The sequence below is a fragment of the Scyliorhinus canicula genome, chromosome 15 (assembly GCF_902713615.1).
Source record: "Scyliorhinus canicula chromosome 15, sScyCan1.1, whole genome shotgun sequence".
NCBI lineage: Eukaryota > Metazoa > Chordata > Chondrichthyes > Carcharhiniformes > Scyliorhinidae > Scyliorhinus > Scyliorhinus canicula.
The window spans coordinates 34,730,005-34,750,247 of NC_052160.1; the positions used below are offsets into that span (position 1 = coordinate 34,730,005).

A 20,243-nucleotide genomic window follows, 5' to 3' on the forward strand; every position below is an offset into this window, starting at 1 on the left:
AAAATGACAATGAAAAGCAGTGAACATGGGTTTCACACCATTAATCTGCTGGAAAACAGACACCATAACATGGTTGGAAATTTTTGCCAAGATTAAAATGATCTCTTTGAAGATATTTGGCAACTACTCACTATTGGTCAAGATTGAAATGGGTGCAAATGCAAACATAAAACCCATATGACCAGAAGATGTAGGAGCAGAAGTAGGCCATTCTGCTCATCAAGTTTTCTCCACCATTCAATGAGATCATGACCAATCTGATATAATCCTCAAATCCACTTTCCTTGCCTTTGATTCCCTTACTGACAAAAAACCTGTCTATCTCACCTGGAACATACTTAACGACCCAGCCTCTCCAGCTCTCCGCAGTAAAGAATTGCACAGCTTCACCACTCGTTAAGAGAAGAATTTCCTCCTCATCTCTGTCTTAAATAGGCGACCCATGCAAATTCCACAGTGAATTCTGCAGAGACCTGGAAAGCCAAGGGAAAGCTTACCGCTGTAAATGTTTCAGCATACAGCAGTTCATTTATTCCATGTGCAGGTCCATAGTCATGGAGTTCAAATCCAATCAAGCCTCCTGGGTGTCACAGTTTTTCTGCATCGTGGAGTCCAAAGACCCAGTGATTGTAGGTCTACAGTCATGCTGTGAGCTTGCACTCGTGGCATTCCATGGAATCTAAGATCTCACATGGTAGACCAACCTCAGAAAGTACTCCTAGTCCCTCAGTTTCTGATCTAGCATTGAAATATCCAGAATTTTCTGTTTCAAGGAAGCAGCAATTTTACACTTGCAGGAGATTGCAAGTCTGTCTGTTGGTCTGTGACATTTTGCACAACGCAAATGCTATCAGCAACAAGAAGAAGCTGTAAAAGTTTCTACACAGTAGAAAGTGTGAAAAACTATTATCAATGTATGGCCTGATTCAATTCAGCATGTCCACAGATATGGGAGACCATTCTGGCCTTACTGGGATGAGCTAAACATCTCCCAGGGAGTCATTTTTTAAAAAGAGTAACAAACTCAAGATACCTGTCAGCAATCTTGGTCATAATTTGAGGATCTTTGCGACCTGATATTCTTCACAACTTAATTTACTAGTGGGCATAGATCGGACAAGAAGACTCCCAAGAGAGACGGTCATTGGCCGGCTATGGACAATGACATTGAAGTCGTCATTAAGAAGCATGAGGCACGTCAAGATAATAATAATAATCTTTATTAGTGTCACAAGTTGGTTTACATTAACACTCCACATCTTTCGGGACTTTTGGGAGGAAACTGGAGCACCTGGAGGAAACCCACACAGACACAGGGAGAATGTGCAGACTCCGCACAGACAGTGACTCAAGCCGGGAATCGAACCCGAGTGCCTGGTGCTGTGAAGCAACAGTACTAACCACTGTATGGCACACAGCACAAAGAACCACTGATTCCGCATTAAGATCCTACCCAGCATCCGTAGTCCAAATCGCATCTCACCTCTTTCGTGTCCATGGCACTGATTTCATCATCAACGACTACTTTACCAAGAACACCATTATTCAACAATTGCACAATACATCAAGTACAATTGTCTCGCACACTTTAAGTGCTTCTTTCAGTTTATTTGGTGTGCCTAGAGAGATCATACGGATAACAATCTGCAATTCATTGACTATTTTTAAGGCATAGGTAGACGAATTCTTGACCCACAAGGGAGTCGAAGGGTTCAGGTAGGCATGAGTTGAGGCCATAATCAGATCAGCTTTAATCTTATTAAATGGCAGAGCAGTCTCAAAGAGGACAAATGGCCTACTCCTGCTCATAGTTCATATATATATCTGTGTATGTTTGTATTAAGCCATTTCAAGATCTGTATAAGTGGAATACTGATCACACTACTTCTCTTCATTACCCTAGATACGACAGTTGCACAGTACATTAAGCATAACTGTCGTGCACATTTTAAGTTCTATTTTGAGTTTATTGGTATGTCTAGAGCAGTGTTTTTCAAACTTTTTCCCATTTTTACCAATGGGCCAACATTCGGGACCCATGCCGGCCGATCTTCGCGGCCCACGCTGGCTAACCTGCACGACCCATCATTTTCTCTTACCTTGTTTGTTGCTGACAAAAATGGAGGAAATGGTTTTGGGTCCCTTTGGCCCCAATGGTCCCTTTGACCCTTTGGCCCCCCGAACTTGTAAAAAAAAGGCTGCAACCGTATTTTTAAAATGCAGCCGCACTGCACATGCGGCCTGATCATCGCTACGCATGCGCATAGTTTTGCGCATGCGCACCAATGATCAGGCATGTGTGCGCAGTGCGTCCAAATTGTATTTATATGTTCCCGGCCATTTTGAAGTCCGCTCGCAGCCGGCATAGTTAAAAGCTGGCTGTTATGCACGGATTTGCGCGATCGGGAGTGCCATGACGGACGGCTCCATGACCCTCCCGACACCCACCTGCAACCCACCCACGGGTTGCGCCCCCAAATTTGACAATGCCTGGTCCAGAGAGATCCTTACAGTTAATTGTCCACAATTTATTGGTAAGCCATTTCAGGATATGATTGTGAAGTGGAGTATAGATCACACTACTTACCTCTTATTCTCATCACCCTTAATCTAATGGCAAAGCTGAATGTTTGGCTTGCATGGCGAAATCCCAAATTTATAAGTGCAGACACGCAATATCTGCACATTGCAATGTTATATCGGAGAGTGACATCTTTAAGTGGACTATTCCATCACTGGCAGAATCCTAACCCATTCTATCCTCTCACTGGACAGCAACTTTTAAAACTCCAAAGAGCTATGGAGTGGGTGGAAAAACACAGGTCAGCATGGAGAGTATGAGTAGTTATGGAGGTAGGTGTAGGGTATAGGTTGTCAATGAGGGTATGAAGGTCATGGGGGGGTTGATGGGTGGCATGACGTACTATGGGTTGGCATGGATGCAGCATGGGGATCTGTGGGAGGTGAGTGGTGTGGGCTGGAAGAATGTTTCATCTTTTAAGCTTTATGGTTAAACTGAAGACACAGTACCAGAGCCCACGGGCAGACCTTCCATCCAGCCGACCAATGCACCTCAGCTCTTCTTGCGTATTCCACCCTGACTTGTAATGCTGCTGCCCCCAAGCCGAAAACCACATGTCAGGGCAGCTATTTTTAATGGTCCGGTTTGTGGAACCTGGCATTTTCCTGTCTCTATGCCTCCGAGCCCAGAAGTGAACAACTGGACCAAAGTGTTTTATGGATCAAATGTGATTAAATATAAGCAAGCTGTCAGGCCCAGCATTGTTTTGTGGCAACCAATAAAACATCATGCTGTCTCAAAATGTCCACTTTTGGGTATCTTAGCATTGCCGGATAGGGTTCTGATGGAGCATTTGACAATAACATCAACAGGAAAGTTCCATTGATAACACTGTCCTGATTCAGACTGTTGCAAAGTATGAATTGTGCAGTTCCCTGAGACAGTAGTGACTGAGTCAAATGTTTGTGGGGACAGTGAAGCGTTGACACTTGAGTGGAACTGGTTAACGGGCTTCATTTGACAGCACTTTCTCGATTAAATGTATCATTGTGCATTTTTCATATGCAAACACAACACAACAGCCTATCAGATTCTAGTTCATCTAGTAGCATTCTTATTCAATACAATGGTTGCATTACTAAAAAAGCTTGGAATTGGAATCAACTTTAAAATCCCTCTCTACCTAAAATGATGAACGATTTGTCCAGCTCCATTTTGAATGTAACCAAACAAGCAGCAATTATAGCAGCAGAGGCCAAGATGCTGTGCTATGCTTTATTTATGGTTTACTTTCTTACCTGGAAATAAGTATATGATATTCGAGCTGTCAGTAAACTGCTTAATGCAATAGGCCCCAAAGCTCTTGGTGTCTCCTGGGAGTTCTTGATAGTTAAGCATAAATTTCCACTCAAGCTTTCTAGATGGTAACATTTTAGCGACAGTTAAAGAGTCAATGGTGATTGGGTGGCACACTTAGATGTCTGGAAATTTGAACACATTAGAAAGACATACATTCTTTCAGAAAAATGTTTGACCAAACCATATCCTAAGTTTGCAAACACCTGATCAGAATATGAAAAACTATTATTGTTAATTCGCAAATCATATCTGGAAGAAAATGACACGTGATTCTTCAGTAACCGTGTCCGCCTAGGCAAACATTATTTTTTTTCATGAAGATTGTGCTCCTACAATAAAGAAAAGTGGTGACAGCATTCTGAATTCTTGAACACTTATAAAAGAAATGTTTCAGTCAAATGGAAGACAAAAGTGAAATGCAAACTCCAGTTCACAGTCAATACATCTTGTTGCACTCCTAATTTTAACCCAGTGTTAAAGGGTAACTGCTGAGGTAAATTGCAGGCAACAAAAAGTTTGTGGTTTCGACCCATGGATGGGAAAAGTAGAAAACGTGCACTTACTGTGGCTGTTCCGGACACGGTTTGTGCATTTGTGTCGGTACCGCTCTGTTCTGAATGTGTCTGGGTGGTAGGGTACATATTTAACGTGTGCTCAGGGACTGTGGTCTGGCCTGTGTAGTCCGGGGCTGGATGGGGATGTGGAGCTGTGTATTCTGTCGGGATCCCATTCTGAGGTGGAGCAAACTGAGCTGACGCATAAGGCTGCGCCATAGTGTCAGGGGGTGCTGTGGCTTCCTGGTTACCCTGCGGATCAGAGAAAAGAACATGAACAGAATTAAAGACAGGGAAGACTCATTTCCAGGTACAGTTGACATGCTGATTTCTCATACTAGCCTTTCCTCAGTCACAAAACAGCTGCTGTGTGGACTCGCTGTAGACTCTTATTAACATCATCAGTGTTTTCAATGCACCCCCCCCCCCCCCACAATTAATATTCATGCTTTCACACTTTGTGATAATTACTGCCAACATTTAATTAGAAACACTAAACTCTCACACATTACCTCGGAACCCAAAGCTTCATGAAGCTTAAAACTCAAATGTTTAGCACAAATGTGAAACTGTTTATAGTGTGATGTCTCAGCAGTGTCTGACACTGTGAGGATTGTTATTGAAGTCATCAGGTTTTTTTTTTGAAGCTGCTTTGGGCTTTGGAATCCCTTATAAAGTAGTTGCTGGCAGCAGAGGAGAAGAACAAAGGATGGCAGACTGTCAGCCTTTGCTAAATGTGCTGGCCCAAATCTAATGAAAACCACATTTAGCTGGAAAATATGCTTTACGTGGCACAGTTAAAAATCCAGTTTATTGCTTTCAGCTTGAAGGCAAGTGATAATATAACTAAAAACCAGCCTAATCACATCGAGGTCTATGCAGACCCAACACATTAAAAAAAAAACCTTTTATGTTGTCAGTTCTGACACAGCTCTGAAGGCTTCATAAACTCCTCTGCCACATAAAGGTCTAAGTAGCCAGTTTTCAAAAAAAGTGAATCGGAGCTCTTTTCGCTTTTTGCAGTCAATTATGTTGGGATTTTTGTGACAGTCGGTAAGGACATAAGACAGTGTCAGCATTGAAACACCGAGGATTTGCAGCTTACGTTGAGTGCTGCGAGGCTGATGTAAATGATATTAAGTAAAACTGCCATACCATCAGGAGAGCAATGCGGGCTCGTGCACATTGACGGAATTCCATTGTGTAACAGTGAAATGAACAATAATCCAACAACTCCGTAGAGCTTCCAAAAAACCTGCTGCCACGCTTGCATTACGGAGCCTTAATGGTGTAATGCTGTTGTGCACCTGGAGACTAAAAGCAGCACCGCAGAATCTCAGATCACTGCAGCACTTACAGCGCGAGCAATTCACACTATCGCGGAGTCTCTCACATGGGACCTGCACCTCTTGCCCTGCTTCACAGTTCAGACAATTCTTTGATTTCCACCCCACCTCATAGAATTGAAAACAAAAGAAAAGGGAAGAGAGTACCTGCTGCACCATCTTGCTCCCTTTCTCCTCCATAAACTTATGAGCTGGAATACTAGGCCCTAAAGCATCTGCCAAAAGCAAGCATCAATTATAGATGAAGGCGTGTGCGAGCATGTGTATGTTGGGGGGGGGGGGGGGGGGGGGAGCTTATGCATTGTTTTCTGACCTCCCACTCAACATCTGACTGCTCCCAAACCTTAAACATATGGGCTTTCCTGCCAGACTCTACTCTAGTTAATCACAGAAGGCCACTCCTCTGATGGCTGCTACCAGATACCGTGTAATCGCAGCTGCCAGACATTTTGATACAGTATCAAAAAGCGGTATGCAATTCCTTGGCTGCCTTAACTGCAGCTTTAAAGCAGAGTACTTATTATTTTTTTGACGCTCTGCCCACATGCTTTGACACTAAATAAAACATTATTTCTGCCCTCAAGCCACTTTCGTTACAAATCTGATTGCTGAGGAAACAAAATGATCAAATGCAGGCTCGGTACTTCCACGGCATTGTCGTAACTGACTTAGCACAATCGTGAGAACCAATTGTGAGAACAGGCAACTGCAAAGATATTTTTCCACATTTCCACAGTTGCACCGTAATGATATAAGCAGATGGTTTCTTTTTCAGTTTACACAGAGGGCCCTGCAAAAGCAAACCTTTAACTCTGCGCAGAAAGAAAACGTGCAGAAGGTACAGAAAACTTATTTCGCTTGATTTGTATCTACTCACGAATTGTCCACTCAGTGTCACCTATTGAAATAAAATAAAATCTCAGGAGTTGAGAACATTGAGAGCATTCTTGCTATGTTCAGGGATAAATGGCGAATGACAAGATATATGTTGTTGAGATTAGTATGACCGATTTGCATGACCGCCTACACTTTACACTCAGAATTTGTGATATATTTTGCTGCAGCTAACAAATTCTGATCTACGATTGAAACCAGAGGTTGGTGCTTTTTAAAACAAACAAAAAAATAGTTTTTCCTTCCTCTGACAATAGAATTTTGCATCGCTCTCGCACCAGCATCAACAATATAAATCTTGTGCACATTCCTCATGCACAGTAATAACATTTTGACTTCCTGACTATAATGGAGGTTGGATCAGTTGCTCCTGTACTAAATAATGCAAAGTCCATCAATGCATTGACTGAATTCCCTTTGCTAGCTGTGGCTGTAAAGGGATCAGCTTCGCTTCAAAAGAAGCTCCCTCAAGTCTTTGATAGCAGCAGCAACAGCCAATTATATAGCGGCAGCACAAAAATGAGTGAACACTACCTTGACACACTAATACACAAGACAGGATGTGAACTCCAAGAAATCAGCCAAAACAAACCGAGAAGTAAGCATAACTGAAAGATTTTTGTGTATCCCTTTCACAATACTTTCTTGAGATTAAATGAAAGTTACCCAGATGAATAATTTAAATTAGCAAATCGATTGGCCACACAATATTAAATTTGCTCACATCAATATAGGATTATTTGAATGTGCATTTTTAAAATTTCTTTGTTTGATTCAGTTTTACTTCGTTTTCGTTGTTATGCCTTCCTTGTCATCCCATTCGCCTTGCCGATAGGAAGGCTTCTCAATGTACCTATTCAATGATATTCCCTCTGTTCCAAAGGAGGTGGCCATAACATGGGCAATGACCAGAGTTAATCATGTGAACAACCACAGTACACGTGTCTATGCTATATTGCCAGGGGAGCATGATAATAATTGGTTGCTTTTTGAATCATTAACTAACCAGGTGACATTTTGTTTCTTTTGCAGAGGGCTGTTCATTTAGTGAACATTTTAATTAGTTTGTGTTTGCAAGTTGAGTCCGCCTCATGACATTTTAGCGCAGGTCCCACATGACCACCTAATCGCATATAATGTTGCAGGGTTTCGAGTGCTGGTTCATCAAACTAGAAATTCCTATAAATTATTTCTTACAATTTACCTAATTTTCACATCGATATCATAGAACACAGTGTTGAAGGAGGCCATTCGGCCCATCGAGTCTGCACCGACCCACTTAAACCCTCACTTCCACTCTATCCCCGTTACCCAATAACCCCTCCTAACCTTTTTGGACACGAAGGACAATTTATCAAGGCCAATCCACCTATCTTGCACGTCTTTGGACTGTGGGAGGAAACCGAAGCACCCGGAGGAAACCCACGGAAACACGGGAAGAACGTGCAGACTCCGCAGACAGTGACCCAGGCGCTGTGTAGCCACAGTGCTAATCACTTGTGCTACTGTGCTGCCCAGTCTTCATCATCTTTTTTCAACACAAGTAACATTGTGCTGTACTTAGAGACTTGATATGTCGCAAGTATGCAGTGAAGATCAAAACTGAGGCAAAATCAACATCGATAATACGCCAATATTTATTCAATTTAGTTTAAATATAATAAATATCAAAAGTATTCAACCAAAATATGTTTCTACTTTTTTGAGTAAGATAAATGAATTGTTAATAATGGTGGGCACCAATGATAGCCAATATGGGTGACTGCTACCATATATTGAAGTTATTTATCTGTCAATTCATCCATGCTGTTAAATCTGCAAAAAATAATCCAGCAGCATAATCCCACAATCTGATCAGACGTTGACTGATCAACAGCTGGGCTACAGTGTACAAGCCATAACCTCCTGAAACTCCTAATTACCTAAAATCTCAGTGACTGCCTTCTATCTGCAATAAAACTTGCTCACCACATATACTGGCTCTCTGTCACTCAGTCAATAGAAATTAAATTCATATTCTCGTTCATCTGTAAATCTATGCATGGTCGCACTCTAACCAACTTCAAGAATCTTCTCCAGCCTCACATTTCCTCTGACTTTCGTCTCCTTCCCACGCCCCCTTTCTTTTCTCCATGTGATAGAGACTTTAGCTGTCCACAGTGTACTCTCTGAGACTCTCTTCTTTGAACTTCACTCCTCATATAGTTGTTAGTTATGACTGTAGAGTGCATCGCAAAGGCAAAGGTCTTTGGGTGAAAATAATCTGACCTTTATCCAAATATAATAGTGCACTTCTTATCATCCCTAACCCAGCCATATTATATGCACCAACATCAGTCATGGATAATTGTGGAAGCAATGGAAAATTAAGATGGGAAAAGTAATAACCACAAAGGCTGAAATGACTGATTGAACCAAGTAATTTTAATGGAAGGACTTCACATGGCATCTAGTTACTCTGAAGAGATGACAACTTGACAAGGTCAGCGCCTCAGAGTTGACCAGCTGTTAGAATCCGTCACATGCTTTCTTTTCAAATCCAAGCTCTGCCCCCAGAGTTCCCTGGCGGTTAATTTGCTGCAATACTTCCAACACTATTTGATGTTACTCTGATGTTAGAGACCATTGCTTTAACACAATCTGTCTTATACTATCCAGCCAATTCCCATGAGTTTGGAGACTGTTTATGCAACCACCATCTACATGAGTGCAAATTTTATAAATGAAGCACGAGCCACATTTATATGGGCATTGTCAGTGTAAAATTAGAATTCCATACCCATAAACTCATTAGTACTGTTCAAATATAGTTTGAGTTTACACCCAATCCCAATTAAAAATGTCAGTTGATATAGATACAATTCAAAGTAGTGTGATCAGTGCATCAACTGTACAGAACTTTTTTTTAATAAAATAAGCAATTCTATGTGAAGCATATGCATTAAGTTGGAGGTTTCACTTAAATTTCATTCCTCAGCATTATCCAGAATTTAGTAAAGAGCACAATCCTAAACAAAATAAGGGCGGCAGGGTGGCGCAGTGGTTAGCACTGCTGCCTCACAGCACCAAGGACCCAGGTTCGATCTCAGCCCCGGGTCACTGTCCATGTGGAGTATGCACATTCTCCCCGTGTCTACATGGGTCTCGCCCCCCAACAACCTAAAGCAGCGTAGATGGATTGGATAAGAAAATGAATTGGGTGTCATGTTATGCAAACATGCAGCTAATGAACACATAGAATAGGACACGACCAATGAGCAGTCAGGACATTCGGGTGGTATCTCACTATAAAAGGGATGAGGCACTCACACCCCGCCTCTTTCCACAGACCAACATCTACAGAGTGAGACAGGGTGTATCCTCAGCATCACACTCCAGCACATGGCTTAGAGCAAGGCTGGTTCAGTTAGACTGAGTTACTACATATAGATTAGCAGAGAGTCAAACTCATTGAGAACTGTGCTAATAGTTCAATAAACACATTGAACTCACTTCAAAATCTGCAGCATCTTTTACTCAAAAGTGCATCAAGTGGCAGCTTGTGTTATTCCAAATTGCATAACACAACATTGGGTACTTTAAATCTTTAAAAATCTTAAACAAAATAATGCCAATGAAGGACACATTTATAAAATCATAATTCTGCAAGTAGGCTATGTATTCAATAGTCTTTAACACGTTTCGGTGGGGAGATTTTCACATGAAACACACATCATCTGAGCTATTAGATGGGACATATGCAGTCCCTGCCTTGAGGAGCCAATGGGGACACTCTATTTTGTTCAAGGTCCTCTTTGTAACACGGGTGCCTGATTTTGGTGAGAATTCTGGCCATCTGAATTAAGGTTTCACAGGAAATCAATAATAATCAATGCTTCTTTTATCGGTTTTATTCTGATACCACAGCTGACCCATTTGAAAATTGCCGTCTCATGGTTAGACTTATTAGGGGCACAGCATAAGATTGATGTGTAATTCCTAACAAATGTGTGGTTATGTAGTCCTGAATGTGTTTTCTTTTGGTACAATCACCTGCCTGGGATGCACAAGTAATTACAGGGGGAGAGGGATGTGCCAGGTTAGTGTCAGAGGGAAGTTTCCACTGGGGAGGTCCATGGTGGTGGTGGGGGGGGGGGGGGGGGGGGGGGTGTTTAGGTTTTACTTTTTGTGCTATTAGATCAGGGAACCCTTTAAAAAGGGAGCCCTGATCTTTCAAATGCTGTTGCTGCCAACGTGGGACCCAACTCCAGCATTTTGTTTTTCAAATAAAACGGGGAAAACCAGGAGTGCAGGCAGCGCATATTAATCGGAAATAGTGTACCAGTTGGTTCACAAATACAGAAAAAATAGAAAAGGATATTTTCTTGGCCTGCTCTCTAGGATTGCCATGGGGCTAAGAATATAGGAAAGTCAGAGCACATGAATGTGAAAGAAAAATCAATCAGATGTCCTTAAAGCATAAAATCCAACCCCTATCACTTTCCAATACTTGCTCCACCCAAGCGATCCAATGCATCTGAGAAATTCCCCCCAGGATATCAAACTGGACTTTAACTTTCCAAATATTGACTGGAAATACTATAGTTCGAGTACTATAGATGGGTCAGTTTTTGTGCAGTGTGCGCAGGAGGGTTTTCTGACACAGTATGTAGACAGGCCAACAAGGGGCGAGGCCACATTGGATTTGGTACTGGGTAATGAACCCGGCCAGGTGTTAGATTTAGATGTAGGTGAGCACTTTGGTGATAGTGATCACAACTCGGTTATGTTTACTTTAGCAATGGGCAGGGATAGGTATATACCGCAAGGCAAGAATTATAGCTGGGGTAAAGGCAATTATGATGCTATTCGGCAAGATTTAGGATGTATAGGATGGGGAAGGAAACTGCAGGGGATGGGTACAATCGAAATGTGGAGCTTTTTCAAGGAACAGCTACTGCGTGTCCTTGATAAGTATGTACCTGTCAGGCAGGGAGGAAGTTGTCGAGCAAGGGAACCGTGGTTTACTAAGGAAGTTGAAGCACTTGTCAAGAGGAAGAAGAAGGCTTATGTTAGGATGAGACATCAAGGCTCAGTTAGGGCACTTGAGAGTTACAAGTTAGCCAGGAAGGACCTAAAGGGAGATTTAGGAAGAGCGAGGAGAGGACACGAAAAGTCGTTGGTGGATAGGATCAAGGAAAACCCTAAGGCTTTCTATAGGTATATCAGGAACAAAAGAATGACTAGAATAAGATTAGGGCCAATCAAGGATAGTAGTGGAAAGTTGTGTGTGGAATCAGAGGAGATAGGGGAAGCGTTAAATGGATATTTTTCATCAGTGTTTACACTGGAGAAAGACAATGTTGTCGAGGAGAATACTCAGGTTCAGTCGACCAGGCTAGATGGAATTGAGGTTCAAAAGGAGGAGGTGTAATCAATTTTGGAAAATGTCAAAATAGATAAGTCCCCTGGGCCACTTGGGATTTATCCTAGGATTCTCTGGGAAGCCAGGGAGGAGATTGCAGAGCCTTTGTCCTTGATCTTTATGACGTCTTTGTCGACAGGAATAGTGCCAGAAGACTGGAGGATAGCAAATGTTGTCCCCTTGTTCAAGAAGGGGAGTAGAGACAACCCTGGTAATTATAGAGCTGTGAGCCTTACTTCGGTTGTGGGTAAAATGTTGGAAAAGGTTATAAGAGATAGGGTTTATAATCATCTTGAAAAGAACAAGTTGATTAGCGATACTCAACACGGTTTTGTGAAGGGTAGGTCATGCCTCACAAACCTTATTAAGTTTTTTGAGAAGGTGACCAAACAGGTGGATGAGGGTAAAGCGGTTGATGTGGTGTATATGGATTTCAGTAAGGCGTTTGATAAGGTTCCCCACGGTAGGCTATTGCAGAAAATAAGGAAGTATGGGATTGAAGGTGATTTAGCAGTTTGGATCAGTAATTGGCTAGCTGAAAGAAGACAGAGGGTGGTGGTTGATGGCAAATGTTCATCCTGGAGTTCAGTTACTAGTGGTGTACTGCAAGGATCTGTTTTGGGGCCACTGCTGTTTGTCATTTTTATAAATGACCTGGAAGAGGGTGTGGAAGGATGGGTTAGTAAATTTGCAGATGACACGAAGGTCGGTGGAGTTGTGGATAGTGCTGAAGGATGTTATAGGATACAGAGTGACATAGATAAGCTGCAGAGCTGGGCTGAGAGGTGGCAGATGGAGTTTAATGTGGAAAAGTGTGAGGTGGTTCACTTTGGAAGGAGTAACAGGAATGCAGAGTACTGGGCTAATGGCAAGATTCTTGGTAGTGTAGATGAACAGAGAGATCTCGGCATCCAGGTACATAAATCCCTGAAAGTTGCCACCCAGGTTAATAGGGCTGTTAAGAAGGCATATGGTGTGCTAGCCTTTATCAGTCGGGGGATTGAGTTTCGGAGCCACAATGTCATGCTGCAGCTGTACATAACTCTGGTGCGGCCGCTCCTGGAGTACTGCGTGCAGTTCTGGTCACCACATTATAGGAAGGATGTGGAAGCTTTGGAAAGGGTTCAGAGGAGATTTACTAGGATGTCGCCTGGTATGGAGGGAAGGTCTTACGAGGAAAGGCTCAGGGACTTGAGGTTGTTTTCGTTAGAGAGGAGAAGGCTGAGAGGTGACTTAATAGAGACATACAAGATAGTCAGAGGGTTAGATAGGGTGGACAGTGAGAGTCTTTTTCCTCGGATGGTGATGACCAACACGAGGGGACATAGCTTTAAATTGAGGGATGGTAGATATAGGACAGATGTCAGAGGCAGTTTCTTTACTCAGAGAGTAGTAGGGGTGTGGAACGCTCTGCCTGCAACAGTAGTAGACTCGCCAACTATAAGGGCCTTTAAGTGGTCACTGGATAGACATATGGATGAAAATGGAATAGTGTAGGTCAGATAGGCTTCAGATGGTTTACCAGGTCGGCGCAACATCGAGGGCTGAAGGGCCCGTACTGCACTGTAATGTTCTATGTTCTATGTTCTATGTTCTAAACAATTCTCAACGCACTGCGTTCACACCAAGCCCTTGATCGGTATCTGATTCCCTCATGGACTTCAGTGTGGAAGTCCCTGGCAAAAGTAGTTGCAGTTATATAAAAATGTAAATAGATAACTTAAAACCATTTCAACTCAATGCCAAACAATTCAAAGAGAAATAAATGTCGCAGATAATGAAGATCAGAGTAATTCTAATTGGTGAATTCTATCTTGAAAGGATCTCTAAATTGCAGTGTTACAGAATCAAAATTATCAAACACTCTAAGTCATAATGCAGGGAACATACTGTTAGTGCTTTGAATTCCATAATCATACTTGCGACAAAAATGCATCAACTTTCAACATGATGTAGGGTGGCACAGCTGTTAGCACACCAGCTGCCTTCTCACCTTTGGGGCTGGGGTTCAAAGCCATGGCAGATTGATGGGATAAGTGGTGGGCTTCCATTCCTGATTTAATCTTTAAGCAAAATATTCCTGTGCACAGTCAAAAGGTCTATTGAATAATAATTGTGGTGCCATTTTTCCAAATAAACACTACCTATTAAGCTTTCTGTAAACATTTTATATTCACTGTTAATTTACATTTATATCAAAAATCAGAATATAAAAATTTATAGTTCCTCATCCAATGCCACCTTACTCTGAACGTATATTTATCTTTAATGTGGTGCCTTCTAAAATGTAAAAGTAAAATTAGAACCACAAACCCTAAATTAGGGCATTCATAAATATATATAATAACAACATTATCTGGCAATGTTGTTCTCTGCTGTCAATAAGGTACCTATAGAAAATGAGCTTAGATCTTGACATCCTTATCTCAGTACAAATAACTGACTCACAGATATAGTTTGGAAAGATGCCTGATGCACGTATGATTAGTAGATTCATTCTTTTAAATTTAAGGTTTTTCCTTCTGGCTAATGTTGGACCTGACCAGGAATTACCGAAAACTGATACTAGATGATAGAAATTACAAAAATATATGGAAAAAATAGGAATTAAACAGGAGACTGCAAATGGGCATATGTATGATATGAATTTTGGGTATCTATCGCTGTATCAATTTGAGTTCAATGTTTGTTAAGCAATATGTCACACCATTGATTGTTGTTCACATGTACATTCCAGGGGATAGTTGCACAATGCTTACTGTATCCGTGTAAACCCTTATTGAATAGCATATACCACATTAAGTTCTTTTCAATGTTGAGAACAAAGCAATTGAAAAATAAAGCAAAAAAACTTTTAACAAGGTATACTAGATTATGCCGCTTTAAAAGCCACAAGCATTTTAGAGATTACTTGCAGATTGTAAAAACCAATTGCTTAATGTGTTCATCCTGATCATCCAGTCAATCCCTCTTCACAATTTCTCCATCGCTTTACCACATTAGCCTGCAGAAACAGTGAATTCTCATCTCGTAATACAAAGCACCTCTGCCTGTGGGTATTAGGGAAGGATGCAAATGAAGATGTTAAGAACAATCACCTCATCAATCACAATCACACAGGGACACCTATCAAGGCTGGAGGATTAGCTCTATGCCCATTTCACAGGTCTCCCTCCTATTATGGTTCTTGTTTAATTAAACATCACTACAAATGCATTCAGCTGCTGGCAGAGTAGCTGTAGTATTTCATCAGCCATTTTCCAGTCTTTATTTTATGAACCCAGTCATTGATTATGCTTTTTTTTTAGTTTTAAAGCAGATTTCTTAAAACCTCAAGATTTATGATAAAGTGAAATAGTTAATGAAAGAGAAGTGATTTGGATAAAATAATAAGCAGAATGTGAAAGACTCAGAGTTTAAACAAGGTAATAGGACATGAGAGGTTCAGATGACATCATGGAAAAATAGAAAAGAGATAAAGCTGAAGACGCGGTATTTGAATGGGCGGAGCATTTGCAAAGTATTTGCAGTATTAGTATGGAGGAAGACTTTACAAAATATATTTACGATAGTTTTCTAGATCAATGGATCAAGGAAACAACTAAGGAGCAGGCATTGTGCAAAGAGAGAGGGTTAATTCATAATCTTGTAACAAATGAGCTACTGTGAAAGAGTAATCACAATATAACATTTTACTTGGGTTTGAGAATGGTTTAGTTAAATATAAAACTAGGATCTTACATCTGAACAAAACAAACTTACGAGAAATAAGGGTCAATTGGTAGAATTAGAATAAAAGAGATGGTGGGAGCTAATCAATGTTGAACGTTAAAAAAACATAATTCACAAATATGCATTTAGTTAAGGAATAAAAAAACATGGGAAAGTGGTCCTACTGTGGTTAACAAGAGAAGTTAAAGATTGTGTTAAATTAAAGGAAGAGGTTTACATTTTTGCTTTAAAAGTATCAAGTCCAAGGATTGGGAACATTGTAGAATTCAGCAAAAAATGACCAAGAAATTGATAAACGGAAATGAGAATATAGATTCTAGAATGATCTCAGTAGATTGGAAGGTAGGCAATGTGAAAAGAAGGGAGAGAGAAAACCGCAAACTATAAGCAGTTATCCTGATATCAGTGGTAGTTAAAATGCTAGAATCTATTATGAGAGCATGCTATCACGGCACATAGATAATCTAATCCTGAGCAGTCAACATGGATTTGTGAAAGGGAAATGATGTTTGGCAAATGTGCTTGTGTTTCGTTGAGAATTTAACTGGTAGACCGCTAACGGGGAACCAGTAGATGTTGTGTATATGGATTTTCAAAAAGCAATCCATAAGGTGCTGCACAAGAGATTATTATGCAAAGTCAGGGTTCATGAAATTGGGTTCATGTATTAGCGTGGATTAAAGAACAGAAACAGAAAATAGGAATAGATGACTAATTTGGCAAGCTGTAACTACGGACACAATGCTTGGGCCTAAACTATTCAAATTTATGCCAATGTCTTAGATGAGGAGACATCTAAGTGTAACCTATCCAAATTTGCTGCTGGTACAAATTAAGAATGTAAAAACAGGAATAGATCATTTAGCCCCTTCAGCCTGCTGCACAGTTCAACAAAATCATTGCAGATCTGCAACTTAAATCCATATGTCCAAGTTTGCTCCGTGCCGCTTGATACCTTTGGTTAACAAAAATCTATCAGACTAAAGATTTAATATTAACATTTGGTTGAACATTATTTGCTGTTTGTGAAAGAGAGTTCCAAACTTCCATCACCCTTTGTGAGCTTTTGATTTTAGATTTTGGAGTCTGCCCCTTCGCTCTAGACATCGCAACCAGTGGAAATAGCTGAGAAGCTATCGATTTCCCTTAACATCTTCGAACCATCAACAAAATCATTCCTTAACATTCTAAATTCCAGTAAATACAACCCTTGTCTGTACAATCTCTCTTTCTAATTCAACACTTGGAGTCCAGGTATATTTCTGGTAAATCTATGCTGAACTCCTAGGCCAAAATATAGGTCCTAAGGTGTGAAGCCCACAGCAGTTGATGGATTACCAAGTGCGTCTGGCCAGGATTTTTACCTCATTATATTCTAATCCTCTAGATATAAAGGTAATTAGATGTTTTTGGTTATTGTCTGCACCTGTTCATGACATTTTTAGCAGTTAGCAGTTGATGGTTTAGCAAGTGCGTCTGGCCAGTATTTTTACCTCATTATATTCTAATCCTCTAGATATAAAGGTAATTAGATGTTTTTGGTTATTTTCTGCACCTGTTCATGACATTTTTAAAATCTATGCACCTGAAACCCCAAGTTTCTTTGGTCCTCCGCTGATTCTATCTTTTCACCAACCGGTTCAAAGTGACTTCACATGTTCTGATATGAAAATCCTTCTGCAACACTTTGGCCCATTCACTTAATTTATGAACATCTCGTTTTATGTTTTGCTTCCACCTGCAGTGTTTGCACTGCTACCTAGCATTGTGTCATCAGCAAACTTGGATATATAGCTTTCCCATCATCTAATTCATTCATAAATAAGGTGAACAGTCGAGTTTCCAACACCAATCCTTGCATGATACCATTGGCCACATCCTGCCAATCACAGTATGTACTCATTAAATAGTGAGAGAGATTATTCTATCTCAACGCCATCTTCCCGCTCTATCTCCATATCCTTTGATTTGAATATACTCAATGAGTCTCCACAAGTCCCCGAGAGCAGAGAATTCCAAACTTTCACCAAACCTCTTTCAGAAGAGGTTCCTCCACATCTTGGTGCTAAATGGCCTACCTCTTATTAGAGTAAAAATGTCTTACTACAATGATATATCGAACGCTATGTACAATCTTGGTCTTCTTGCCTATGAATGGATATATTTGCCTTAGAGGGCGTGCAACAGAGGTTCACGGGACTGATTCTTGGGATGAGTAAACTGTCTGATGAGAAAGTTTGGAGTTGACTAGGTCTATGTTGCTGAGAGTTGAAAAGAATGAGCGTTGATTTCACTGAAACATAAAAGTCTTTAAGGATATGTGCCAGTGAGATCTGAAGACGACACACTCTGACAGAGGCAACTGAGAAACAGTTGGTGACGGCCCTGACCTTTGCAGTCTGACTGGTTATAAGAGCATTGGAAGAGGTGAGCAAAAATGAAAAGGTCAACTGTTCGATGAGAGCCCAGAGAAAAAACAGCAGTCAATGAATCGCACACCTTCTCAGCCCAGTGTCTTCCTCTGCAGCAGATACAGCAGAGATTGTCATCCGAGAGTGGGGCTCCTGAACCACACCAAGTGATGCTTAACACAAAGTTGACCACCATGGTACCATCGTCTTCTGAGGTGAAAGGCTGTCACATAAACCTCTCAAAGGGCTTAATAGTGTTGATGTTGGAAGTTTCCCTGACTGAAGAGCCTAGAACTCGGTATCACAATCTAAGAATAAGAGAAAAACCATTTGTGGCTGAGGTGAGGAGAAATTTCTTCACTGAATGGATTGAGAATCTCTGGAATTCTCTACCCTACAAAGAAATAAATACTCAGTCGTTTAACGTTATGAAGACTGAAATCGATACATCGTGGATACTAAAGGCAATGGGGATCATGCAGGAATGTGAAATTGAGGGAGAAGATCCACTATGACCTTACTAAATCGCAGAGCAGGCTCAAAGGGCAGGATGGCCTACTCTAGGTGCTATTTCCTTTATTCTTGTTGTCCAAGACATGCTGAGATATCTGTTTGTCACCAAGGCACCATCCTGTTCCTTGAGTACAATAATCAAGAAAAAGACACAGGCATCTGTTTTGCTTGGTTTTTACACCTTTTACAATGCCAGAGGATATATTTCCTTAGAGGGGGTTGGACCTCCATCTCCAGAAAGTGCAGAGCTTTTTGACAAAATGCTACTGAGCTGTGGGCTACAGCAATATTTTTTGCATTTGATCTGGAAAGAGAGGCAGAAGGCCATGAAAACAAAGGTGCAAGGGCACTTGTCAAACAAGGCACTTGAACTTCCCATAGACAGGAAGCCTGTGGGGAACTTTGAGCTGAGCCAAGCTCCATTTTTAAAAATTATCAATAACACCGCCCTTTGCCTCTACCCTGGAATGTTCTAGTTGAAGTGTGACTTACTGCCTGAAGTATTTTTTTGACAACCAAATGAAAGGAAGGAAGTGGTTCCATTTTTCTGATGATGTTCACAGTCTCAGGTTTTCTCAAACTGCTTGACTGTTACTAAAGTATTTTAAAGGTATTATCACCATTAGAATGCAGGAAAATAAAGCCGCTAAGTTGTGTATTACAAGGTCAACAAACATCATGGAGACAAATAATCAGATAATCGGTTATAAAGATGTTGTTTGAAGGATGGCCAAGACTCCAAGACAACTCTTCTCTACTGTACTGTGAAATCTAATGATACTAATTTTGAGAACCCCTGAAAATGTGTCTGGAGATTGACTAATCCATGCCGATTGATTATGTTGGAGGCAGCATTATGCATATTTAAATGACTTCACCATCAAGCAAGTGCTACGCATACTGTTGATTGACTGAACCCATCTGCAGGGGCTGATATTATGAGTGGCTAGCACCACTAAAAGCTAAACTGCACTGCTTAAGGTGAGTCTGCTCGTACCCCTGCCTCTGAGTTAGACGTTCCAGGTTTTGAGTCCCACCCCAGTACTTGAAGGAAGGTGAGTTCATAATGTGACCGAGCAGGCTGAATGTCAACCTGCAAAATTCTTTGCAGCTGGTACGAGTGGGAGAGCTTCATGATCAGATATGTAATGGAAAAAAAGTTGGAGCCTCGACCATTACTACCGATAGCTCCAGACTACAACATACATGTCGGCATGCATATTGGGCTTCCTGAGCGATTTGTAACACACCACCACCCAAGCTAGCCTGTGCCCCGAAAGTGAATATATCTTTTGGCTGGAAGAGGTGCTGGCAGTTATGCAGGAAATGAGTCTGACCTGTAAAATATGGAAGAACAGCATAACATGAGAGATAACGCATTCCATGGTTTATGTGCACTTCACTGGAGGTAATTCTTAAAGAGGTGAAAGGTAGAAGAAATGTTCAGTATCCTCAGGGGACTAGAAGACCCTCCAGATAAATGGTTAACAGGCAGTGGAAGCAGATATC

General features: G+C 41.1%; 1 protein-coding gene across 17 annotated transcripts in view; it reads right to left on the bottom strand.

Moving 5' to 3' along the window:
• rbfox1 (RNA binding fox-1 homolog 1) overlaps positions 1-20,243 on the bottom strand; it is a 2,164,526-nt gene that overhangs the window by 284,059 nt on the left and 1,860,224 nt on the right. For 15 of the 17 annotated variants that reach the window (XM_038821058.1, XM_038821062.1, XM_038821067.1 and 12 more), the window contains one exon: positions 4,444-4,686. In XM_038821058.1, coding sequence (XP_038676986.1) covers positions 4,444-4,686 — 243 coding nt within the window. Of the gene's footprint in view, positions 1-4,443; positions 4,687-5,589; positions 5,650-5,927; positions 6,020-20,243 lie in introns of those variants that run through there. The other 2 variants (XM_038821066.1, XM_038821063.1) reach the window with 2 other exon arrangements.